This window comes from Caloenas nicobarica, chromosome 4 (assembly GCF_036013445.1).
Source record: "Caloenas nicobarica isolate bCalNic1 chromosome 4, bCalNic1.hap1, whole genome shotgun sequence".
Classification (NCBI taxonomy): domain Eukaryota; kingdom Metazoa; phylum Chordata; class Aves; order Columbiformes; family Columbidae; genus Caloenas; species Caloenas nicobarica.
The window spans coordinates 65,300,839-65,328,015 of NC_088248.1; the positions used below are offsets into that span (position 1 = coordinate 65,300,839).

General features: G+C 39.8%; 2 protein-coding genes across 2 annotated transcripts; both read right to left on the minus strand.

Moving 5' to 3' along the window:
- Positions 1–1,761: 1,761 nt before the first annotated feature.
- Positions 1,762–16,036, minus strand: OTOP1 (otopetrin 1). The gene is made up of 6 exons (XM_065634759.1): positions 15,751–16,036; positions 10,332–10,468; positions 7,480–7,538; positions 6,240–6,370; positions 2,319–3,265; positions 1,762–1,932 (listed from the first exon to the last, which is right to left on the minus strand). Exons 1-6 carry the CDS (start codon positions 16,034–16,036, stop codon positions 1,762–1,764), a joined length of 1,731 nt encoding a protein of 576 aa, XP_065490831.1.
- Positions 16,037–18,596: 2,560 nt separating this feature from the next.
- Positions 18,597–26,649, minus strand: TMEM128 (transmembrane protein 128). The gene is made up of 5 exons (XM_065633980.1): positions 26,514–26,649; positions 25,156–25,297; positions 23,059–23,220; positions 21,803–21,911; positions 18,597–21,376 (listed from the first exon to the last, which is right to left on the minus strand). The coding sequence occupies exons 1-4, from the start codon at positions 26,632–26,634 to the stop codon at positions 21,812–21,814; spliced, it is 525 nt and encodes a 174-aa protein (XP_065490052.1). The 5' UTR covers positions 26,635–26,649; the 3' UTR covers positions 18,597–21,376; positions 21,803–21,811.
- Positions 26,650–27,177: the final 528 nt, after the last annotated feature.

Genomic DNA, 27,177 nt, shown 5'->3' on the forward strand with positions numbered 1-27,177 from the left:
GAAAAGGCTACTCTCTAGAATGAATGTAAGAACTAATAAAGATGTGGTAAAAGAGCATGACAAGCAGCCCTAGAGAAAGGCAGAGATTACAGTCATGAGATTGGGTGGTGAAAATTAAAAAACACTCAAACGACTGGAATTGCTTTGCTCAGCCTCGCTGATGGTTCATCTAATTCAGACTTCACCTGAGACTTCAGAGATGAAAGTTGCTTTACCTGATCTGGGTTTTGCAACAGGTAAAGCAGGTAATGGCTGTGTGTACCACAAAACAGAACTGAAGATTAATTATGATGTGAAGCGAGTCCCAGAAGTAATCAGGTAATTTATCGAATGGTCTGTGTTTGCCATCTAGTGGTACAAAGCCAAAATTTTTGTTCTGATGTGTGAGAGCAGGCAAGACGGCTGCAATCTTCTATCCCAGAAGCAGGCCTGTCCCACGTAGAAACACGACTGCTTCCAGGCAGGTGGCAGTGGCAACTATGGTTAAAAGTATAACTGGCCCTTGAGGAACACGGAGCAGAAAGTTTGCAGCCCCTGACCCACCAGATTCAGGACTAGATCCTTAGCGAGTTAGCGAGGGTTATCCAATAACCCATCTGTCGCTCCCTTCTAGTATTCTGGTCATTGCTCCAGTCCTTCGATCTTACAGGTTTGGATTCCAAGAATAATCAGGCACCCCACTTCTCACAGCTTTCTGTGAGAATTCAGGCAACTACAATAAATATCCTAGGGATCTGAGATTATTTTCTAAAAGCTTGTAAACCACACTTGTAAAATCCTCAGCCAAGGGCCCTCCAGATTTCTAGAGGCATCGGCTATGCCTCACAGCATCCCTGAATGAAGACTTATGATTATTTTCCAGCCAGGAGCTGAACTGGAACAAAGGAACAAAGAAATTGGGAACTCACAGAAAAAAATGTACAGGAAATACATATCATTCTGGCAATGGAACATATATACCTAAAGCTATAAAATTAGTTTTATCTCTTAAAACATTTCAAGGATGTGTGAGTAAATAATTAGGTAAAAGGATCAACTTTATTTCTCAGTTCTGTCATATAGTAAATACAAGACAAGAGGGATGCATTAATAGAAATATATTTTATCAGGAGAAGTTATATACAGCGTGATATCTAACCATACATGTTATTTCCTTGGATTTCTTGCTATGTAGTTAGGAAAATAATGATTATATATTGATTTTTTATCAGTATTCAGGAAGCTTAATATAATTCCTACATCCCAACTAAAAAGGAAATGTTTTCAGGTTTGACTGTAAAAACACGGCTAGGAATTAAGAAAGAGTTGGAGTTTTCAGAGTGTCTCATTGATTCAGGAGCAGCACTCGTTTTAGCTATCCCTGGGATTTTCCCTTCTAAGTCATACAGATTGTTTTTAACCCCTTTCATAGACCACAATGAATGAAAACAAAGCAATGCAAATTACATAGAGGACAAATCCCAGATGACTGAAACAAAGATTAATGAGATTTAATTAACTTTACTATGTAGTGTTAATCATATTAAAACTAATATGATTCTGAAAAGTCTACTTATACAATAATGCCACATATATAACAAAATATGTGGGAGAAAAAACAAAAATTACATGCTATTAGCTACGGTCCCTTCTTAAAAAAGAAAAATCTTCTATTTATTGAGCAGCTGTTGCTATGTTCACTCATTCATTCATCCACTCATTCAACTGTTATTTATTTAATTAATTATTCAATCAATTGTTCACTGAGGGACCGTATATGATCTATGTTTTACAATTGACCTCAAAGAGTGAGGCAGCTGAATGCATCCGATAGAAAATAGAAAAAGGCATTGCAAGGTTGACAACAATTATCCAGGGTTCAAAGCCAAAAACTATTTCTTCTAGTCCATTGTCATATTCCGGACGGCACCCGAATGCCGGTGGTATCCACAGCTGCAAGGAAAGAACGCAAGGCCAATATTAATCACCAGCGATACGAGTCACTAGCCCTTAATGACTGTGACCCCACCAAACTGCAATTTGGTCTCAGAAATCTCTAAGAAACCCTCCCTGTTGCTACTGGGGCACACTGGTGGAACAGGGTTTCAGCTTCTGCTGCTGCTACAGTTCTTGTACTGTGACTAAAACGAGCCTAGGCTTCCCGATTCCATGTTTAAATAAACTTTGCTCCCAAAAGGCACATTCATTTAGTCTTCCAGAAGAAGTAAAATTTACTTGCTACAAACTACAGAACCATGTAATTTTAATATACTTATCAGGCTTGAAAGGCTAGGAAGCTTTTGGGTATTAACTTGTGAATTATGTTCAAAATGTCTTACCGAAAGGTTGCATAGGAATAAAAATGCAGCGATGTTCTTCAGAATTCTCCTCTTGTTGTTAGCACCTGCGTTGCTACTGTAAATGGAGAAATCTGAGGCTGAATGCATGACCGAACTGTTTTCCTGACTCGTTTCTTCATTGGCAGCAGCACCACCACCGTTTTCTCTCCCACAGATGCTGCCCTTAAGCAGGCAGGGAACCTCTCTGCTGTCACGAGCGGCTCTGCCGTTGTAAATCTCTTTGTACGAGGGGGTAAGTGACAAAGTGCTCCCCCGAGATATAGTCACTATTCGAAGAGTTTTGATATCGTCATTCACCTTTTCCTGCTCACGATGTATGGATTCAATGATAAAGAGGTTCTGGATGTATTTCTCAATAATAACCAGGACGGAGTAGGGCAGGTTATACCATGTGTATTTTGGATGGGCCTGGGCACAGATAATGGCGAGGATTGAGCCCCAGGAGAGGAGCCAGGACCCTGCAGCTGTGCCCACCAGCAGCTCTGCATCAAGTTTTCGAGCAGGATTTTTTGAATTGTCCAACGATCTATCTTCCAGTCTGTAGATAAGAAGGGCGACAATTCCAGCTGTACACATGACAGCCAACACAAAGATAGCATGCAAGTAAAACATAGTGAGCGCTAATTCGCTTTTGATTTTTGAACCTCCAATCTGAATTAAATACACAACAACTATGGCTATTGTGCTAGTTAACACTATTAGTCCAAAAATCATTCCAACAGTTATGCCGTGGAATTTGAATGGAGTTTTGTGTTGCTGGTGGTGCTCAACTTTGCGGCCAATGTTCTTCCACAGGACATAGAGCATCGTGGATGCTAGGATGTGGTACTCTATATTAAAGGGATATAGGTAGTATATTCCTTGAGAAAATATTGAACAGAGAGTTGTTGTTGTGCAATTGCATTGAGGTGCATGATCATCTAAAACTAAAGGAGAGGGAGAGGTTAGTTATATGCATTATAAAGATTTCTCATTTAAAATGAATAAATAAAACACAAATAAAGTAATAAAACGTAAACAACACATCATGCCACCATGTTAGCCACCTAAGAAAAGGTCTCTCCATTAAAGTTATTAACGTAACAAAGCTTTTGCATGTTCACCAAAGTACGATCTCTGACTTTATTGCTCACCCACTGAGCAATAATCACATCATGAACAAATGCTGCACCAAACATCAGCAGGGTCTTGGTAAAAATACTTCTTCATAAGATGAAAATCCAGATCACAAGGGCTTTGGGTCCTCAGCCCTTCAACTTAGAAGGCCCAGGGATCTGTTGACTAGATCAAGAAAAAGCTTAACAAGAAAGGCCTCTGTTCTACTCTCATTTTTATCAGTTATTTATACCAGCATGGTTTCTAATACCAAACCCACTTTATTAAAAAGTTTTTTATGTCTAGGAAAGAGGTGAAGTAAATCACAGATACTTTCATTCAATGTCCCAATATAGTTTTAAGGTTTAAAAAAAATATCTATCTCCTTTTGAGAGGAACCTATGAAATCATTTTCTCTCTGCTGTGCAGTTGCCTACATTGTAAACCACTCAGGCATCTCAATGAACAATTGCTTCTATTTGTAAAATAAATTTATTTAATGTGGATTTATAACCTAAGCAAATAATGTCATAAATCAGAAATTTTCACAGTAGCAAGGAGAAAAGTTACTTATTTTCACAATCTATATATTTATAAATATATAAACATACATGCTGAAGAGCGCATTTTTAGGCAGTATTCTTAGATTCGTGCCTAGAAGCTTTTCTTTTGTTTTCTATAATTTCAGAGGAGAGGAGAGGAGAGGAGAGGAGAGGAGAGGAGAGGAGAGGAGAGACTTGGTGTTGTTTTGTCTCAAGCACACACTATTAAGAGATGAAAAAAATTTTTGTAGCGGATTGTATGTTAATACCAAACGTGTCCTGCGAATCACTACTTCACTCCTCCTTGTTTCAGATGCTATGTCTGACTGTTCATAATTGCATAACAATTCTGGGCCCCGAATAATGTGAAATAATATAAGGAAACTTCTTCTATTTAACAAGCAGAAATATCAAGTAGAGCCACTAACTGGTGATTCGCCTGCTCCCTACTAATGCTCCAAGGTTACAAAATCTCTGAACTATCAATTCAGCTACCTGATAATTAATGGAAACTAGAGAGTTTCCATAGATGCATATAAAGGGTAACAATTGCAAATAGATGTAAAATTGTGGGCATCATTTTAGACACAGTTATACTGAAAATACTATTTTTCAGATTTTAAAATTAAGTTTTCACTTATATGTGGACTTTGGCAGTAATTTTTAAAAATTCTTGAAATTTGTCGATGTCTACAGACTCTATAAATAATAAAAAAAAGAAATTAGTTCAGGATTTGGCTTTGTGGAGGCAAAATTAAGGATTTTTAGGGTACAGGCACTATTGAATTCATTGGGTGGGAAAGCATACATTTTCCTCTTCAAAAGCTGTCTTCTCCTTTGTGGACACAATCAAAATTTATCAGCTGTACTGATAAATTTTCATGGGAAGAAAATGACTTACAGTTGCCGAGAAGGTTTATTTCCTCTTTAAAGTTAAGCGCTCCTAATTTCCCCATGCATCAGTGATCACAGAATCACAGAATCACAGAATGTTAGGGATTGGAAGGGACCTCGAAAGATCATCTAGTCCAATCCCCCTGCCAGAGCAGGAACCCCTAGGTGAGGTTACACAGGAAGGCGTCCAGGTGGGTTTTGAAAGTCTCCAGAGAAGGAGAATCCACAACCCCCCTGGGCAGCCTGTTCCAGTGTTCTGTCACCCTCACTGAGAAGAAGTTTCTTCTCACATTTAAGTGGAACCTCTTGTGTTCCAGCTTGAACCCATTACCCCTTGTCTTACTGTTGGTTGTCACCAAGAAGAGCCTGGCTCCATCCTCGTGACACCCACCCTTTATATATTTATAAACATTAATGAGGTCACCCCTCAGTCTCCTCTTCTCCAAGCTAAAGAGCCCCAGCTCCCTCAGCCTTTCCTCGTAAGGGAGATGCTCCACTCCCTTCATCATCTTTGTGGCCCTGCGCTGGACTCTCTCCAGCAGTTCCCTGTCCTTCTTGAACTGAGGGGCCCAGAACTGGACACAATATTCCAGATGAGGTCTCACCAGGGCGGAGTAGAGGGGAAGGAGAACCTCTCTGGACCTACTAACCACCCCCCTTCTAATACACCCCAGGATGCCATTGGCCTTCTTGGCCACAAGGGCACAGTGCTGGCTCATGGTCATCCTGCTGTCCACCAGGACCCCCAGGTCCCTTTCCCCTACACTGCTCATGTTTGAAAGCAAAAGGCATCCCCAGCAGTTATACTCAATGTTGACTACAACTTGCATTATCTTACCAATGGAGAAAATGGTTTGTTATGAAAAAAGAACCACCCAAAGCAAAATCCTTGTTTTGTAAAGCAGCACTAATGGATAACTCCTATCCCTCTGAGCTGTCCCACTGAATCCTGTAGGACCACACAACATGTGTAACCACTCTCCTGGGAAGGATTTGCAGGATTATCCATGCTTATTTTTCTACAAATAACTTCATACATAGTAAACTCTGGTTTTAAAACTGCTATGTTAAATTTGCTTCTATGATTTGCTAATAAAAGGGTTCTTCAGTTATGTTGTTCCTCAAATGTTTTGAAAAATCTATTTGTTTGGAACTTAGAATAAAACCATAGCCTGGATCACATATATGGTAATGATCATCTAATATTTTAGTTATGATCTGAACTGTGTATCAACTCACTACCATTTGCCTGGGAATGACTATACTGACATAGTCATGAATGACCCGGCTCCATCCTACAGTGATGCGGTATTTTGTATGAGAGTGTGTAAGAGCAGGAATTCCAAAATGTACCGAGCCTTTCACTTACCTATTGTTATGTTCCCAAAACCAAGCGTGATTAGTCTTTCCTTATGTTCATTCAGCTGATGTTTTGACTCTGTTAATACTCCATTTGTCCACAGGAGTAAATTTGTAAACACGGAATGGATAACCCCAAACCTACAAAATAAGGTAATTACTGAAGGAATCTGCACAGAGTATATATCCTTATATGTTAAATAAAATGGATTAACTTCCTGTAGACAAGCTTTATGGCACTATTTATTTGTCAGTGCAGGGGAAAAGAATATCAGAACTGATCTCTTTAAAGATGTTCCTCAGTGGAGCACAATGAGTATTAGACTTCCAAAATTTTACAGAAACACAATAGTTTAATGTATTAAACCATTAATAAGATGCTGTTATTATTTGTTATGCTCTCTTATGTGATGGATTTTATTCTTTGGGCTGGACAAGTTTCATGTTAGTGACAGTGACTGAATAGTCTGAACAGGGTTAATTGTTTTTCAGGCTGTATTTCACAGCTGTCTTCAGTACTCCTTCATACTCACTGTGGCTGGTCTTTCTTCCCAGGTACCACCACCTTCTCTAACTTCTAGTCCATGCATTTTTGTCTCCTAGAGAGAGCTGAAGCTAGGAAAGGGCCCAGGGAGGGCATAGATGCCCCATCGCTGAAAACATTCAAGGCCAGGCTGATCTAGTTGAAGATGTCCCTGCTCATTGCAGGACTCTGGACCAGACAACATTTAAACGTCCCTTCAAACCCAAACCATTCTATGATTCTGTGATTCTATGATCTAGTTTCAAAAGGTACTTTCCATAAAAGTCAATATAAAATACCTCAGATACATTGCACTGACTGTGGATTGCTGATGCAGATTCCCTTTCAGTAGTCAAATAAAGAAAACATAGAACAGTGCAGAGTCCTAAAACACATACATGATGCTTTCTTCCTTCAAAACAAAGCAAGTGACACTGGTATCATACATTGCCCATTTCCCTGTCTCATGAGAAAAATATATGTATTCTGTGACCGTTGTATATTATAAAATATAAGCACAGTTTAAACAAGGGTAAATGGAGTTGCTTTCTATTTAACTATTCTTTCTAATTTTTAACTATTCTATTTCTTTCTACTTAACACAATCAAGAAGAGAATCAATCACTGTACATTTTCACTGTCCGTCATACAGTAAAACCCTGAGTGTTAAAGCACTGTGCAGACCTGCACCTATTAGCATTCCAGATAAGGGTCAGATCCACTTTACCTCTCAAGTGTTTTGAAAGACTGGATAATATCCTTGGCATGGCACCACAGAAAGTACACCTAAAGGAAAAGAATACGGAGAAATGTCACTACACTAATAAGCATGTGTGACACTCAAAAAGGAAAGTGCATCTGTAGACAGAAACGCTGAGGTTTAAATCCTCCAATGACTTAAACTGAGGTAGCTCTGCCTCCAAACGTCAAATCACTCATGATTTCCTGTGATGTTCACCCAGGACCTCTCTGGCATGAAGAATCTGAGATTTCTTAAATGCAAAGTCAGAGGCTCAACAGCAGAAAGTCTCAGGTCATCAAGACTCATCAAAACAGGTTTTGCTTCTGTATCTGGAGCAGCTTTTATTTCAGCGACAACAGAAATGAAGCTACCAGCTGTGGACAGCAGTACGATTACTGCAGGGTACGGTGAGTCTAAGTTTGAATAATTTATTAAATATATTATATTCTATGGAGGGAGTGAGATAAGTGAAAGGATGCCAGACTTGATTAATAAAACCAATAATGGACACCCAGGAAGCAGGAGAAAAGTTCGTACTATTAGTCTGAGAGAAAATCACATTAGTAACGTGGCAGTTGCGCTCAAGGGTAGTGCAGAAAGCTCAGCTGGAGAATAAAAGTGAGAGTTAGCAAGTAAAGGAGAAAGAAGCATAAAATCAGGACCTGAGGACAGAGATTTTTCTTAATACAACAGCAACATACTTGTTCCAAGCGCTGATAAGTACAAGAAGAATTATACCGATATTCCTCAGGAATGTTAGGGTGAAACTGGGAGTTCCATTTACTCAGAATAGCTCCTAGGATACTGAACTTGATAGTAGGTGAACTATCAGGAGAGAAGTAGTCCAAAAGGTTTCTCTTAGAAACTTGCCTGGTTTGGTGTTCCAGATATGGTCTGAAAAGTGCAAAGAACTTTGAGTTCTTCTTCAGCAATTAGAGTAACTGGAAGTCCATTTTACTGTTGTGCCCGCTAATGTAGGGTACCTCCACAGCTGGCGTTGTCTGAGACATTCTCTGAGGCTCACCTATGTTACCCAGCAATAACATGTTCATTCATTCCTCTAATTAAGCATTTATCAAAAGGAGGTCATTGAAATACATTGAAATTAGCACCTTTCATCTAATTCCAGGTTCAATTTCCCATTCTGGAATAGATGGAGTAAAATCTAACAGCAGATGTGAAAGCATTCTTCAAAACTTAAAAAAACATAAGTTTTGAAGACCTTTTCAGACATTGGAGTCAAGAAAGTGGAGGGAAATATGAGAAGTCAGTAAAGAAATAGCATAAAACCTAATTTTTGATCACAGAATACTCATTGCCTCAAAGAGACCTTTGTCTGCAAAAGAGCATATTGCACAGCCTGTCTTGGAAGCGCAGGTACCTGTCACTTTATTGCTTGCACACATGCAGTATGTATATATTTAGTAATTTAATGGCACAGGGGGATGTCTCAGAGTAAAATATGACAGAATCTGACACATTCTGTAGAAAACAAATCCTTTGGTTTTTAGATGACATGTAATTAGAGATATTCTCTGCTGTAATTTCATCCTATGTTTCAAAGACATGAGAAGATTTGTTCTAGGTAAGAGGTATCTGGTAAATTACATTTTAACTTTTTCTTTGATTGCTGAGGCTAACATTCAAGCTTTCATTATTTTAAGCTAAGTAGATTATAAATTCAGAAACATTACATGATGTAAAATATAAATTAGAATTCTTGTTCCCTTTGCTCAGCATTGTTATACACAATTTCTTCCACAAATCAGTTCCTGGTAGCTGGAAACCTTGTCAGCTCAACTTAACTGGGTGCAATGAAGAATGCTGCATGCAGATCAGCAGGCAAAAAAGCCTTAATTTCTTTGGTTTCTTTTTCAGAGGTAAAGCAAAGAAGTTGCAAGACATGGAGAGTTGATATTACAAGAATGTGAAATTAAGATTACTTCAACCAAATCAGAATTACACCCTCAGAGAAAAAAAGATAGAAGAGGTCAGAGTTATTGCTTAAATTTCAATGCTTCTTTTTGTTACAGAAAGCAGAAAAATTTAGGTTGTTCAAAAGCTCATTTACGTGCAACCACAACTGCTAGGAAAATCTTTCTTTTCTTTCTGAATGACTTAATCATCTTGGAAAGTGCATTAGGTGACCTGGCTATAACAGAGTATCTTAGTTGAGTGGCTTTTTGTTTCCTTCTTTCCCACAAATCTGCTGACGGGCTCAGAGGAATTCATGTGATAAACAGTTGGCTGTCACCATCCAGTATAGACCAAAAGCCTTACAACAAACAAGCAGCTGGAATATTTTACAGGAATCATTGATTACGGTTGCTACTGTGCAGTGACTGATGAGCATAATAAAATGCTTCCAGAAGGAAAATCCATGTTCATTTGTTATAAGAAAGCTGTGCAAGTATTTTATAACCAGCTAGGAAGGGTTTTGAACTATCAGGCTTCCAACCCTAACCACAATGGGACATCAGGATTGACAGATTGAATTGAACCTGTGTGGCAAGTCCTACAAACAGAAACAAGTGAATTGTCTTTAGCCAAGATGCTCATAACAGCCTGAAAATTCTGAAAGTTATAAATGTAACTTAACTTAAAAAAAAAGGCAACTTCAACTATAGGAGAGCATTTTTTTAATTTTATGGCCGGCAATTTCAGGTTGCAAAGCCTGCATTTACACATAGAAAGAATACATATGCACAAGAATTTAGCCTTCAAAAGCATCCTGTGATATGCTTAGAAATTACTGTAAAATCCACTGATAATGAGAAGATAAAATTTTTTGCTAAGAAATGCAGATATAATATAAAATTGCAACCAGAGACTTTTACCTGTAAGATGGTGTGCACGGCATGCGTAATAGGAAAAATGCCTTCAGTTGGTGATAAACAGTTTGAAAAATCAATGTAATACCCAATTTTAAAAGAGTCCAGAATTAAAGTAATCACTGCAAATAATGTAATCCCACCTGCAAACGAAAAAGATATTAGAAAACATCAATGTACAGTTACAGTGTCTAGAGACAATTTGTACAATATGCTAAAATCTGTTTAGGGAAATGAAAGTAGATTGATCTTCATGAAGATAATTGACTCAATGTAATAAGTCTCTCTAATTTGTGAAAATGTCTGCCTAATATACGACGAAAGCACATCACTGGACACACCTTGCACGGCCAGTGCAGAGGAACCAGTCCAGCAATGACCAGGACCTGGAGCCACCCAGCACCTCTCCAGTGACCGCCACGCTGGGGCAGCCATACAGCACATCCATTAATGCTCTATACAGCCACACAGCATATACAGTTCCCGGGAGCTGAACAATCACGTTACAGTCTCCTGGCCCAGGAGCTCAGCAGTGGAAGTAACACAATCACCTCGTGTTCCTTCCCCTGCTTCGGGAGGTTACGCTTGGTATGGTTTGTTCTCTGAGAAAGGAACCAAAGATTTCATTTCAGTATCTATTCTTTCTCCCTCATCTCCTCCCCAACCAACCCCCACACCTAACATGTTTCTCTAAATATGTGTTTTGTATCGTTAGGAACTTTCAAAATATATATATGTTTCCCATTATAGTTTTCCTTTCCTTTCCTTCCCTTTCCTTTCCTTCCCTTCCCTTCCCTTCCCTTCCCTTCCCTTCCCTTCCCCTTCCAGAATGTAAATGTTTGTTACAAATTTTTATTACTTTTTAAATTTATCCTTATTATGTCAGCTAATTTGTATTATTTCTAACACACGTAACAGATCTGGAGTCCACATTTAAATAGATGTGCTATTTTCATTATCTATAAAAATAAATGGCATCACAAAATGCAAAATTCTAGGCTACTCTTGAGATCAAATGATATGTTTCCTTCCTTATTTAAAGATTTAAATAATTCTAAAGTAAACGAGAACTGCTAATTCTTATGAAATAACTTTACCTGAGGTAACTGGACCCGCTCTAAGCAAGGTGTTGGACTAGATGACCTTCAGAAGTCCCTTCCTACCTAAATTATTCTACGATTTATTCCGTGATTCATGGTTTATTTAGAAAGTATGCAGGAAACAGACAGTGTCACTATTTGACTGAAAGATATCAATCTGAGGGACTTAATGTGTATTATAACTGTTTCGATAAGAAGGAAAATGGTATCTTCTGAAGCAAAAGGATTATTAAAATCTTCCACAATTACTCCACAGTGAATGGTTATGCCTATATTGACTTTACAGAGTATTTTAGAAAGGTATTCAATTCCCCAGTCATGACACCAGTAAGGTAATTTCCCAGTGAATTCATGGTGCAGGATCAAGCCCTGAGGAACTGGTTTAGTGAAGTAGTAATGTTAGAGCAAAATGGGTGGAAAATGTGTTTTATAATGTAAAAGTTCTGCATCCTTGCTTCCGTTACTCCTGAGAGTGGCTCAGCAGAATAGGATCACAAGGGACTTGTTAACTAGAAAAAACTGGAAGAAGGAAGGCAGGGCAAGGGGCTCAGGCTGAAATTCACAGAAATAAAAAGCAAACACAACTCAGAGTAGTGATCTGTCTCCTGCACCCTACACACATCTTCTCTTTACCAGGATGACCTGTATTGTGGTTCCACTCTGGTTTGCTTCCATTTCACAAAGTCACTATATCAGTTGTATAGTTTTACAGTTTTACATCAATGTCCAGCAGACCATTGGGAGGGAGGAAACAAAACAAAACATGCAAAAAACCCCAACAAAACAGCCAAACAAACAAACACAAAATGTCTTTCACATTGAGCATTTTGGTTTATGCCTTCATATGTCTCTTCATGTTTCCTTTACATCCATCAGAAACTGGATGGGCTTCAATCTGTTATCATTGAAATAAATAGTTTTGGCATTGTCCTCCAGGGATTAGAAGACTTTATATGACTACTTTATTTTAATGTTTGATTATTTCATTTATTCAAATGATATCTAGATGTTTCTGTCAATCACTCAGGTGGCCACACTGTAAGCATGTACAAAGTGTCCAACATACATTTTCAAGGGCCTTCAGAAGAGAATGATTTTACCAATTCGCTTAGTCAAAAATTAAAGTGCAATTATAATGACCATACATATGGTATGCTAATGATTTCAATGTTAAATTTTCCTGATGGAAACTTCAGTATTATGTAATAATACTAAATACAAGATAAGTATTAGTAATTATAAATAACAAAGATAATTCCACTGTTTTGCTTTTTCTATTTGAAAGTTAAAGAAACATGAAATGATTGTTATTGAGCACTGTATTACTTTTAAAAATGGGATTTCATTCAATTGTTTGTTGAAACTTGTATATTTTAGGGGATCAAGAACAGGATTTTCAGTATTGCTACCTGCTGCCTTAATTCTATTCACCATCATGAAGAAAAAAAGCCATAATGATGCAGTTGTAAAAATACCACTCTAAACTATTGTTCAAATAATAGACAATTCAATGCAAGTAGTAAAAAAGGTACAAGTTGAAATCTGCCAAGAGCTTTGTGAATTGACCAGCTGTCTATGCTTTAAAACAGACGTTGTGCTGCTGGAGAACACGATGAAATAAAGCCATTTGTGAAGCAAATTGATTTTCATTTTGAGTTCTCTGGCTCACTTGGCTGAACTTCCAAATAATCCTCAGAGAGCTTTTCCTAACAGGAGAGTGTCCTCAGGGTAATAACATCTGTAATAAGTCAAGGAAAGGACTTCGTAAGCTTCCCAGTGATTATATGGGTCAGGATAACTGTACCTTATTAAAGACAAAGCTCTCCCTAAAACTTTTCCCACATTCAGACTACAGGAGTGGTTCTTGGTCTACCATGCAAGCAGGAAGACAACTGTGCCCTAGGGTTCACACCGTTGACATGTTGGTTAGAAAAGGCTCAAGGAAAACTTCCTGTGAGCATTTCTTGTAAATGACCATTTGTCCTTCTAGTGGTGTTAACCATGTACAAGGACCCAGTTATAGGAGGTTTTTGTAAAATCATTGTTTTTCAACATTTGTCAGAGCAAAATGCTCTGAGTAACCAGCTACCATCACTTCTACTAAAATGGTGTTCATGGTTTGAAGGGAATCATGAAAATATACTAGTTTTGTACTGCTTAATACAAGGACATTTGCTCTCACAATAAGAGCAAGGAGATATTCTTCAAAAGCAGCTGATAGGGCTAGTAAAAACATTGCAGAGAGCTTTCTGTGAAAGACTTGACGAAAATTCATCCTCCCCGCCTCCTCATTTTTGAACTTTTAGTCTTTCAGATAAAAGATTTCCATGACAAAATCTTTGATAAAGAGGAAGGCAAGGGGGATCTTGGCAGAGGAATTGCCACCTGAGTTTTTCCTTAGCTCAAAGAAGTTTTCTTTTACCAGCAGAGGATAAAAGAGTTGTACAGGCTTGTTGTAACTACAAGAAACTCCTAAGAATAGGAAAGTGCATGTCTTTCCCTAAGGGTGAATGTGCTGAATTGCAGCATAGACATCCAAGAGTAGCTGTGGAAGCCACACCACTTCAGAAGCCAGTACAAAGAGCCATCCTGTGCTGGTAAATGAAATGGATAAGGTAACCTAGTAGTTCAATCCAGTATCTTATTTCTAAGTGTCTGTGACTCCTTATATCCTGTAGGACAAATGAAATGCTGTGAATGGTGTGCCAAAAGAAAAAGGGCATGGGGTCCCCCTGTGCTTACCCACGTTAAGCAGTATTTATTCCGTACTTAGGAGGGGAAAGCTACCTTCTGAGTAACAAAAGCATAGCTTGGTCCAAAACAGGATCAAATTAAGCCTTGCATTAATGAATTTCAGGAGGTTGTAAGCCACGTAAGCTAATAAATGAAAAATGCCTGAGAGCTGAATATTGGTTTGGAGAACAGCGAATAATCAAGAGAACAATTCAATAGTAGGTACATGAACTCCATACATTTCAGGAAAGAGTCTACAGACTATGGCTATATGTTAGATGTAAAAAAAAGAAAAAAAAGTAAAAGAAAAAAAAAAAGTCCCTGAGCCATTCATACAGCATGATTGTTAACAGTTGCAAAGAAAGTAAAAGAACATAAGCACTGAGACTGAGAACAAACTCAGTTTCCACAACACAATCTTGCTTTTCAAAATAATCAGGTTTTAGGGGTTTGTGGGATTTTCAGTTAACTGTTATCTCATTGCTAGTAGGTAGGAAATATTTATGGAAAAGCTGTCTTACAGCAATCCACTTAAAATGCTTACTTTCCAACCTATCATTTTCAGTGCTGAGACTGGAAAAGAGGTCAGTATAGCTGGCCTGCCTATTACTCTACACAGTGTTGATACAGGCTGTTTCTTGGGACCCAGAAACACAGCATTCCTGTCGCTATGACTCTGTGATGTTCTCCCTAGCTACCTTCTCTCGATATACCTTTAAGGTTCTTCACCCAGAGGGTGGTGCAGCACTGGAACAGGCTCCCCAGGGAGGTGTCACGGCCCCAAGCCTGACAGTGTTCAGGAAGAGACTGGACAACGGCCTCAGACACACGGTGTGAACTGTGGGGTTGTTATATGCAAGGACAAGAGTTGGAGTCGATGATCCTTGTGGGTCCCTTCCACATCAGGACATTCTATAATTCTATATCCTCACTCTAGTATGCACCTGACTCTTCAGATAAGGACCATCTCATCCCACCACTTCCCTTACAAACTTGTATACTTTTCCTGTCACCTAATGCTAGCTTTAGATTCCTTGCTTAGATGTTTTATGTACTAATCGACAAACTGATCCGGCCAGGGACTTTGTCTTCTTCTGTGTAACTCCACGTGTTTCTAAGGCATCATTGTACACATATAAATGGGAATCTCTGATATACATTGGTATAGAGAGCACTTGAGGACCTTTCTGACTGGTACTAGCCTGAAGTATTATATTGTCTGGAAAAGGTGATAACTCCTCCAGAAGAGCTGCATGACACCAACAAAACTGCCTCTTCCATTAGCTATATTTTATTTTTCAAGTGTCGCCAAACCAGCCTGGTCAGGGAAAAAAAGTGCCGGAGCTTTCAGCACTGTAAACGGTAGGTTACAAAGTGAGGATATTTAGCAAACAGCTTTTCCATACAATCTCCTAGTATGTTCAGCTTATGTATATATTGACTTTACGTGTGTGCATTAAGTTCATGAATACCAGGATGGCTCCTGGTAGGGATGGAGAGGATAACAAAGTGGTAGCAGAGATGGGCAATGTCACGGATGTCCCGAGCGCAGTATCACCCTCAACTACCTACCACCACCGGCCAGTACTTACACTTCAGCCAGCGGGCTCCAGCGTGGGTGTCCTTGTCCCGGATCAGCCTCCTCTGCGTACAGCTCCTGCAGAGGTACCACAGCATCCACAGCAGCTGGATGAGCATCAGCGTGATGAGGTAGGAGAGCAGGTGGCTCTTGCTGATGCCCACGGCGTGCACAGCCCATGCGAAGGTGAGCAGCAGCCCGGCCAGGAAGAGGTTGATGCCGTACTGGCTGCTGAGGATCTCGGCGTTTTTCTGCGGGTAGCTGCCGCCCACGCAGGGGGAGCCGGCGGCTTTCTCCATCTCCCACGCCGCCAGCCAGGCGCTGCGAGCAGGTGTCCCCGCGTCCCCCGGGGAGCCCCGAGGCCGTCGGCTGGTCCGTCCCCCACCGGCAGGCGGGGGCGGAGCGGGGCCGCCGGCTCTCGCCGTGCCCCCCCGCAGCCCTGCCCGCCGGGAGGGGACCCGCGGGCGCTGCGGTGCCTGCTGCCGGGGGAGGGCAGGCTGCCACGGGGGAAAGGCTGCCGAGGTTTTGCGGGGCAAGGGGTCGTGCCTGAGACTCAGCCGACAGCTTGGGTCGAGATGAGGGAAAGGGAGAGATTATTCAGCGGCAGGTTGCCGCGGGGCGGTCACGTCTCATGTCACCTGCAGAGGAGCAGGTGAGTCCTGGGCGGGTGGTTGCGGGGAGGGACAAGGAGCTTAGGTTCGTGTTGGCAGAGACGTGTGAGGTGTAACGTGTTCCCTGGATGTGGAGATGGGAAAGACAGCGAGCGGTGAACAGAACACCCCTGAGCATTAATGGCTGGCTGGAAAGCCCAGGGATGGCCGGCATGTGGGAGATGTTGAGAGAAAGCGAGGACGGGCCCATAGACCCTGCCCTGTGATGCGGCTCCTTCACATGGGGGTGGCAATGGGATCACCTGCCACGCTTCCATGCTCTCAGCCCCACAGTCCACCTTCTTTTTTGGCAATTGACACTTCCATTGGCAATAAACCCCCTTCCCTTTCAGGAATTTTCTATACCTTTCAAAATTAGCAATTTATCTCTTTTTTTAGTAAGTCCCCTTCTGACAATAGAGTATGGTAACGATTGCTAGCTGGAGTAGCAACAACTGAGCTCAAAGTAGCAAAGACTTCTGCAGGATTTAGTCCATTTCTCATTTATTAATTTTCCCAATTTTTATGCACATTTTAAGTATTGACCTTTTCTCATTTAAACTGCTTAGTTTTAGCTGTCACCTGTGCTCATAAGATATTAATGTATTCAAACCTCAGGATTTGGAGCACCAGTTAGTTGTCTATAAGGGCTGACAGGAATTTAGCCCAGGGTAAAACATTACATATTTTAAATGGTATTTTGTTTGCATCCAATACAAATTCTCTTAATTCTACGTATTTGTGTACCTAGCCATAGCTTGGAGGCCAAATACCAAGATGGACCGGTCCCTGTTCTGCCCAGGCAGGTCTTACATCCTCTATCTGTTGGTAGCATATCAAACACCCAAAGCATTGGTTTTTTACATTGAGTGACCTATGTCTCACACAAAATTAAGCCACTAATTCAGCTACATCCAAAAAAAAAAAAAAAGAGATTAAAACACGGCATCTACTTTACTTCCACTGTCAAAACTTAGAGCGGTTTGAAGCTTTTTCTCTTCTGAAGCCAGAAATGAGTAAGGAGGATTTTTTTTTGAGTGACAAAGGACATTTCTGAACTTGTATGTAAATTTGAGGTTTACATTCCTCTTGAACGGGGAAGGAGAACAAAATGGCAGAAGGGTGGAATGAGTGAATTCTGCTCAGTCCGCTATGTAGGTAAGCATAAGGAAGTAGCAGCTGATGTCCTTTACTCATTTTGGCCTCTTCTCAAGAAACAGGTATTTTAAGTCACCTACAAATTTTCCTTAAATGCACTTAACTGATAGCTAGCCCTGTGTTTCTGTCTGGCCCATACCAGCAGTATAAATAAAAAGGTTAACTAGAGAAATTTAAGGCTTCAAGCACCTCTAGCTCAGAGCTACATCCATCGGTATATGAAGCTTATGGAAATGCCAAGTCCTGTTTTTACCTTACATAATGTAACCTTTGAAGAACAACAAAGGAAGATGCTTTGCTTTTACTGGGTGTCTGTGGGTAACTGATAAATAACTTTCGCTGTCTAGACTATTTTATTTGTATGTTAAGATTATTCTAGAGCATCTCTTGTGACTTGTGAAGAAAAGCTCTTTGGTGCTGGTATGCATACTTACCCTCAAACAAAATTAATGTAAATGGATACAGAAAACACCTATGGTGGCCTGTAGCCAGCTATTGTATTCCAGCTTCGGTAGAGATAGGGATTTTGACCATCTAATAATTATTTTCAAGAAACTATTAGGAGATCTCTTTCTAATCTCTTGCCCTAAATTCTTTATTTGGTGGGAAGCAAAATAACAAAGGCAAAGAGTTCACCGAACTGGAAGTGGCAGCAACATTTTGTCAGGTTGCAGCAAACGTCGTTTTAAATTCTTTCTAGATTGGCCACTCCTGCCTTCTGAGCAAGTAAGTGATCAAGTATTGCACTGCATACTCATATCTTACTGAAAGACTGTGCAGGACATTGTACAATGAGCATCTCTGCCTGGGATTTTAGTTCTCCAAAGGTGAACAGAATGGTATTACACCTTCAATAAACCCAGCTGAGAGGTCATGAAAGACAAACATACTCCAAGTCAAGCACTGTATTTAAAATCTACATGAATATCTATTTTAAAGGCAAAATGATGGGCTGGCAGTCACCAAAAACAGTGGCACTCTATGGTTAAACAATTAAGTACTGAACGATAATTGATCACTTTTGTACAAAGTTTATTAAGATGTCCAGAAAAATAAATCTGAAAAAACGTGTAGCAAATAGTAATCTTAATTCAAGAGTACAAAGCAACTGAAAACACCTAGAGCATTTATGTACTTGACAAATAAAAATACAGTGATAATTGCCATCCCTGAGCAACAGTGCATTTAAATACCGTAATGAACAAAGTTATTCAAATGTACCTCTGTATGCAGACTTAAAATTGTTAAAATTTGTTAAAGATGCAGAACTGAAGATAACCAACGCGCCCTTTAAAGATGTCAAATACAATTGGTTTTGGAAAACTTAAGTATTAAACAAATTGAACTGTTAATTTACTCTACAAGCTACTTAATGGCAGTGCGAAATGTATTTTATTTTGGTTTCACTGATCCTTTGTGTTGCATACCGACAGCAATGTTTTTCCTTAAGGAAACTGTAGTAGCTTAAGACAATGTATTTTTCATTACTAAACATTTCATGGATTCTGTATTCAGCAATGACGTGAGTTTGAAAGTCAGAATGAAGAACACAGTCTCCTCTAACAGTCAAGACTTCAAGCAACAGTCACGAGGAGTAAATTTTAACAAGTTTCCATACTTAGTTTCTACATTCTCCTATCTTCCAAAAGGCCTGGGTGTCAAGGTATTTAACACAAGGATCTATATAAAATGGTCCAGCAGCTGAATGGCACACAGGTTTCCAGATACTTAGGTATCTCAGCCAAAGTGAACAGACAAAGCTATTTTATTTGCCCAGCTGTGTATGACTGGCATTTAAGTTAATATCAGCCTCTTTGCTTCTGAGGAAGAAAAATGGCAACTTCATTAACAGGCACTACTGAGAATGAAAAAAAGACATTTCTTTGTGCTCTTAATTGCTTGTGTAGTGTTAATATTGTTCATACCATTGTTATTCATGGCTTGATCATCTATCTTTGGCTGTGTGCAAACTATATCAGCACAAGTAGAATTTATTTATTTCACTGATGGCACTATTAAATTAACAATGATGTACATGTCAACCAGCTTTCTAGGCCCTTACCCCAATCAATATCTTTTTTCAAACACTAGCAGATCCAAAGGCAAGAGATTAGGTAATAAAATATTTCCTACATGATAACACACATAAGAAATTTAACAGATCAATAAATGCCTCCTGTGTCATCTACGAGTAAGTTTACAAGTACAAACAGAGATTTCAGGTAACGGTACTTCAGCTGTCAATTCAAATGGAAAGAATACAGTATTAAAACCCTACACCACTTATGAAGTATCAATTACTTCTAAACCAACCAACCTGCTTTGAGCAGGAAATTGGACTAGGTGACCTCTGGAGTCCTCAAATAGGTTTTAGGACTACGTAACTGACTTATTACCCATCTGATTAATATTGACATCTATTAATAAATAAAAGCTTCACAAAGCAGGGATGAAATGCTTTATGTTACTAAGAGAGGTAAAACCTACCTATCTTTCAATTATTCACTATTCAGTTGCTTTTTCCCAGCCACTGGCTGACCTATGGTTATGCCCAGGAGATTTATAAATCAGGCACTCTAAGAATTAGTGTCAGAGCAAACAAGCAGTATTAGAAATAACAGAAGCACTGGAATGTAACAAAAGTAACATCCATTTTGCAGGATAACAATTACTTGAGTCCTTCACATGAAGCTGAAAGAAAAAACAAATCCAGCTTTAATAAAAATGCTGTAAGGTTGCATATATTGCACAAGTTGTATCTTGTACTAATTTGATATTGATCAGTTAATGATTTTGCATCACCAAATAATTTGGCCCTAATCATTACGCCAATAATTATCTGGCCTAATGCAGAATTAATGAATTCTGTAGAATAGAATTTACTTGGCTGTTCATATAGAAAACCAGAACGTTTTTATAAGGTTCAGCTGTTTGGGATATCTGTAATTCACTTGTACTTCTTACTTTCTAAGCACAAATTAATGCAGAATTGTTGGTTTAATCTGCTATACAATCAGCTCTGAAATTTGTGCTTTCCCCACATTCTTCCAGTGCTCAGGCAGAACATAACTAAAGACAGAATGAACAAACATGATTTGAAGAATTTTGCATTAACAACTGTGACTAAAGCTCCTATAATACATTAAAAGGTTATGAAGTAAATATTGTATTTTTCAGAAGTCTATAGGTGTTGTCAGAGTATGATCTAATTTAATTACCTCCTTAAAAAAAATCAGGTTTCTTGATATCTAGAAAATAGGGAAAAAATGCAACACTAGTTTCAGTTTCTTGATGCAAACAAAAAGCTGTGTTTCACTGTCCCAGCCATTAAATACTTTTTGCCTACAACTCCGGCACTACAAGAGGCTACACTCAAAATCCAGCATTGTCTCATTCTTCTTGATACACTCATAAAAATGCTGAGGGACTTCCTCACCAGAAAGGATTTGTGATGGCAGCAAAACCAAACAGGCTTCCCCAGATTCTCTTGAGAAGTACAGCACAAGATCTGCTGAAGGAGACACTTCACTGGATGATGTAGACACTTGTGATGGAGGGGACATCCCTTACCCTATTTACTGAGTGGTCTTTGATGTCCTCCTTAAGCTTTTTCAACTTCACAGGATTCATTTGAATAGTATATCCTAACAAAAGATGTGAGAACTCCTTTTCAGTGTGGCAGTTACTGAGAATGAATTTTTCAAGTCAACAAAATATCTGGTTTTGCCTGTGAGAGGCTGGTTTTTAGGAAGAACAAAGAACTTCTAGTATCTGGCAGTTTTCCAGGAGGTTGATCTGGACTGTTCATCACAGAAAATGAAAACAGCATACCTAAAGACAAATATAAGACAAAGAATTTGAATTTTTAAAAAGTAAAAATAGGTAAGACAGTTGCATATAGATATTAATAGCTTCTCCCCTTTACTACCATGTCAAGCAATTTCATTAAAATTTTCCCAGTTTGTGTAAGAGCTGCAGGTATTTGGCCTGCACTCCCCAAACCCATTCACTCACTAATTGCTTGTTTTCACTGTCTAGAACGGAATCTTAAAGAAAAGAAAAAGGATATTCTTCCCCTTAGGACACTTGCACACTAACTCCAGTTAATCTATATGCCACAAAATGTCAATGTTCTAAAAGCGTATACAATGTATTGAGAAGGAATCCTTAAGTGGTCTAACAAACCTTAAATGTCAAAAAAGCAGTTCATGCAACAAGATCAATCATTTTATGTGCTTAAACAATTCAATTATTTACCTGAAGGACTTATCCCAAGAGTGACACAAGCATCACAACACCCATAAACTGAATGAAGAGCAGCAAAGGTGTCATAAATGACCAGACAGGCCACAAAGCAATGTTGAAACTGGGAATAAAAGCAGGAAGTTTTGGTAAGTTCAGTTGTCATATTACGGAAATACCAGCCACACAAAGAAAACATGGCACAAGAGGAAAAGAGATTTAAATTACTTAATCTGGAAAAATACTTATTTCTTTACAACTTGAGAGAAAACAAAAAGACCCCAGCACTTACTTACTGATAGTTTAGTTTACTGTTTATTTACTGACAACTCATCCTAGAAGTTCCGTAGCTCCTGCAGATTTTACACTGAGCACTTACACTCGGTCCCATCAAGGGTAAAAATACCTCTTCATTTCAAGATCTCTGTATATCAAGTGCCTGAAAATTAACTACTCTCGATTTTTCCACGGGCATACACAGCAACTGAGAAAAGGCTTAATTTTTACTTCGAGCCAAGCAGATTTGAGTTAACTGTAGAGAGAGGGGGCAAACAATTTATTTTACAACTGACTTACAAGAATTATAGATTTGACTAATTCTAAACAATAGGGAACCTTTACCTTCTTCGGTCTTCTTTTTTTCCCAGCATTGCAACAAATACTGACTGACATTAATCAGATACAACATCTAAACTTAAAGGGAGAACCAGCTTTCATAGAGAGAGCAAATAAATATACTTGCACACACACATGTAATTTTTTCATTCACATGCACATTTGCTCAATTCTGACTTCTATAATCTCATAAATAAAGTAGCTCTTACTAAAAGTACCATTCTCTGACAAAATGTAAACCCTTAAAGCTCATATAACATAATTAGAAGTATAAATTTCAGTATATGTTTGCTATTATAGATTGATATTTTTCTCAGCTAGAGAATACACCTTTGTCTTCATTTGTAAACCTCAAAACAGCTGTCAGAGGTGAGCAGTTTATTCTAATAACGCTAAGGACTTCAGTTTCCCCATACATTTTCAAGACAGAAAAGATCAGGTACATCTACAAGTACACTTAATATACAGTTTTGACAGCTGTAGCTCCTGCTTTGTGGGTGAATGTTGGAAGTGGAAGAAATTACGCTACATAGAACTGATATTGTCACCAACACACTTAATAGAATTAGAGAAATTCTACTTTTTATAAAATAAGCCCTTTAACACAGTTAGACTTGCACAGGTTTAGCAGAAGTCTGTACAGTGTTCAAACTTACCAAATGGCTGCTGCAATAAAGGTAGCTGTTGTGATAGGTATCAGTGCTGGATACTGTGCATCGTAGTCCTGAATTCCACGATACCACTCAAGATATAGTATGCAGTAAAAGGCAACAGATAAACACGCAGCCAATAAACAGCTGCCAGATACAAACCACCAGCTGTGGGGGGGAAAGCATGTTAAGCACAGTCATATTGCAGTTAGCACATTAATCTTCATTCTAATCTAGGGACAGGACAGACGATAGCTTTTAATTGTACAGATGGGCCTAGAGTTCCTGTTGGTTTTTTTCTTCAATTACTTTTACAAAATATTTTTGCCCCTCCAAAGCTGTCTAATATACATAACTGAGTTTAATTTTGCAATGCATCATTCCTGACATTTATCTTTTCCCTCAAATATTTTGAAAATGCAATGCAACAGACCTTGTCAGATCTACTATATCACCATACAAAAAATACCTTGTCAGTAATGAGGTAAAATAGGCTCCACTGCAATTTTTGCTTCTCACTATAAATTAGACTACTGATTTTTGTGCAACAGAAATCTTGCAGAAAGCTTTAATAAGGTTTAATGTTTATTAACTCTGAAATTTAACAGAAAACAAGTATGAAGATATTATTTATTGCTGAATAAAAGCATGCAGAAATCCAGGATTTCAAACTCAAAATCAAGAAAACACAGGGTATGTGATTATTTAGGAACGTACTTTTGAGCCTCTTTGAGGACATACTTCAGGAGTAAAAGATGGGAGAGACAACTTGGGAAGCAGGTACACTTCAGTAAAATCTTATCTGAATGTATATTTATCAAATAAAATTTTTTAAAAGGGAATTCTTATTACCACGGTTTGATTACTAAATTACAAAGAGTAATCAACGACTCAGGTAACATTTGCTCTGGTATGGTACAGCAAATATTGTATGCTATTTTGGTACCTCAGTACTACCAGTTAAGAAATCTGCATTAAGAGAGCAGTTACCATAGTCTAGCTTAACAAGCAAGGCAGGAAGACAAGTTCCTGCAGGGTGCAGATGGGGCCACCTAAAACCTTGATCACATCCTGGAGTCACTGGTTTGGATCCACAGCCAAGTGGATGTAGGTGTATCTACACCAGTCTGGAACAGCAGCTCCAGAGAACCTCACAGCACAGAGCAAGGCCCTGTTCAGCTTCCATGTGCTGATACAATAATGACAATGAGATAGCTTTACCTGGAAGTGCTTTTAAAACTATCTAAAAATATTTAATATCCATCAATCCCATTGAAAATAATTTAATAGAGAAGAAATATAAATTATTTAATAGAAATTATTTCGCTAAACTTTTGCTGGTCTGCTCAAAGAATTCTAGAGAACTTCTAGAGAAAATAACTTCATTTTGACATTTAAATTTATTTGACATTTAATTTCAGCTTTTTTTAATTAAAATAAAACACCAACAGTTTCAACAACACACGCAGCAATTTCTTGTACTTAGGTGTAAACTTGAAGTTACAGTATTAAAACACCCTGCTATTAGAACAAATTTTGCATGTAGACAAATGGCTCAGTAGAGCCTAAAGAAAAAAATAATTGTAGCAAAATTTTAAGTACTGTATTTACTTAAAAATTAGTTTAATAATGATGACTTAGGTGGTCATCTGGCCCAATCCCTCTGTTCCAGCAGGGCTGGCTACAGCTGGGTGCCCAGGACCATGTCCAGACAGGTTCTGAGTACCTCCAAGGATGGAGACTCCATGACCCCCCTGGGCAACCAGTGCCAGCGCTTGGTCACCCTCACAGTGAAAAACTGTTTCCTGATGTTTACAGGGAACCTCCTGTGTTTCAGTCTGTGCCCATTGCCTCTGGTCCTGTCACTGGGCACCACTGAAAACAGCCTGGCTCTGTATTCTTTACACCCTCCCTCCAGGTATTTATATACATTGACAAGATCCCCCTGAGCCTTCTCTTCTCCAGGCTGAACAGTCTCAGCTCTTGCTATTTCTATTGTAGATCTTCTTGATCCAAGATTTAAAACACAGTGTTCAGATCTAACAAGCTGAATATGATTGTAAGATGAAAACGCTATTTGCTTTGTAAGAAAAGGTACCTTACCTGTCTGTTTGAATAGTTTCTTTAATAGTTTTGAAAAAATCAAAGTAGTACGTGACAGCAATCGATGCCAATATCCAGAATGCAGAATGAGCATTCAGTCTGGTAAGAGGTTTCCTTTTCTTCTCTACAGTTGTAGACTCTTCTGTAAATAAGAACATAATTATAGCAGTAAAGCCAGTTATCAAATGAAGTATGGTTATACTTACGTACAACATGATGCTTTATCCTTTTAATTCATTTATCTTTGGAGATTATTATACTCAGTATAATACACTTTGTATTACAGAGAAAGTATTCTAAAAAGCTCTGCACATTTCCTGAAATAAAACAGACTAAGCAAAGTACCCTTTGATGAAAAGATAAAGCAGTAACAAATTAACAGCTGACTAGATAATGAAAGGGTTATTTAACTAAATAAAAACCTCTCGGTGTTATTAAAGCATTTTTATTAATCCAGCACATAAAAAGTCAGGTCGGTATTTCCGATTGCTAATCAATTTGTATCCTTGCTAATTTTAATATTTGCAAACCAATTTCAGGCATAAATAATTTTCTTGTACAAAACTGCAGTTTCTTCACAAGAGATTTACAACTTCAGTTTCAAGAGCGGGCCTGACTCACGCTGTATACCTTCAGCAGGTAGACTAAAACTATCGTTATGCAGAAAAGTATCTTTTCTTTTTTCCCCTCATAACCATATATTGCTCTAGAGAAAGCAAGACAACAGAGCGAGAGGATTTGAAAGCATATTTTTGTCCTTGACACTGACCAACTAACTCACTCAATACTTATACACACTGTCAAAAAAAGGTGTCACAGGTGCCTCTGATGTTTCATACTTTGAACTTTTATCACTGGAAGTTATCGGTGCCTGTGTGCCTGCAGCAGTGCTGGCTCCTCCACATGCATCATCACCAGCTGAGTGTACTAGCAGTTCTGCTGGAATTTAAAGGCATTTTTATTTTTCATTTCCTAGGTTCTTCCTCATCTACTAAACCTTGGGTCTGGAGCACTCAAGCACTTCGTCCCCGTGAAGACATCCCCGGCTGCAAGTCTTTTACACGAGCCACATCTCCCTCTTCCCACCCAGCTCGCTATTCGGACCAGACACCGAGGGCAGCCGTGGGGCTGCCTGCAGACAGCGCCCTGCGGCGGGACCGCGCCCGGCCGCCGCGCACCCCTCCGTCCTGCCGCGGGCAGGGCCCGTCCCTTCCCCCGCTCCCGCCGGGGGCAGCGCTGCGGCAGCCGCCGCCTGCCACCCGGCACCGCTCCCCGCCCGGGCGCTCCTGTCGCGCCGCCCACCAAGCAGACCCGGGCTCCCCTCCCCGCAGTGTCTCCGCGTCCCCGGCACCACCCACCGGCCGCGCCGCCGTCCCCCGAAGGCGGCTGCGGCAGCGGCGGGTCGCGGGGCTCTGGCCCTCGCCGCAAAGGGCGCCTGAGCCTCGGCAGCGGCGCCGCAGCGCTGCCGCCCGCCTCCATCTTGGGCCGCTCCGGCAGTGACGCCAGGGCGGGGCGGGGCGCGCGGCGGCCGTTGCGGCCGTTGGCGTGAGGGGCGGTGGCCCCGCTGGGAGCCGCTGGGTGGGCACGGCCTGGCCGAGCCCGCGGGCGGCCGGAGCGCTGGTGTGAGCGGCTGGGCCCCGCGCAGCGCGCCGGGCCCCTCGGTAGCACCGTTGTAGCCAGTGGTGACCCTGTTAATGGCCCAGGAATCTGTTATCGATCAGCAGTATCATAAATCGCACTAGTCCCCGTTGAAAACACTGAACTCTGTGCCGTAAATCCAAGTGCCAGACAGGATTTTTTTTTTTTTTTAAAATCATTACGGAAAAACCAGGTGCATGTAAGTATTTTCCTCATCACATTTTGCAAACCAGGTGCTTTCAAGTACATGTTAGGAAGATTTCAATTGCGACACAGAGCAGTGGTTTAACTAGAAGCCAAATACAAAGCTCTGTACGGTTTCAAGAACGGCAGGAATACTGTAACACCGTGAGAGCAACCCACAGTTGAAAATAACCGCCATAT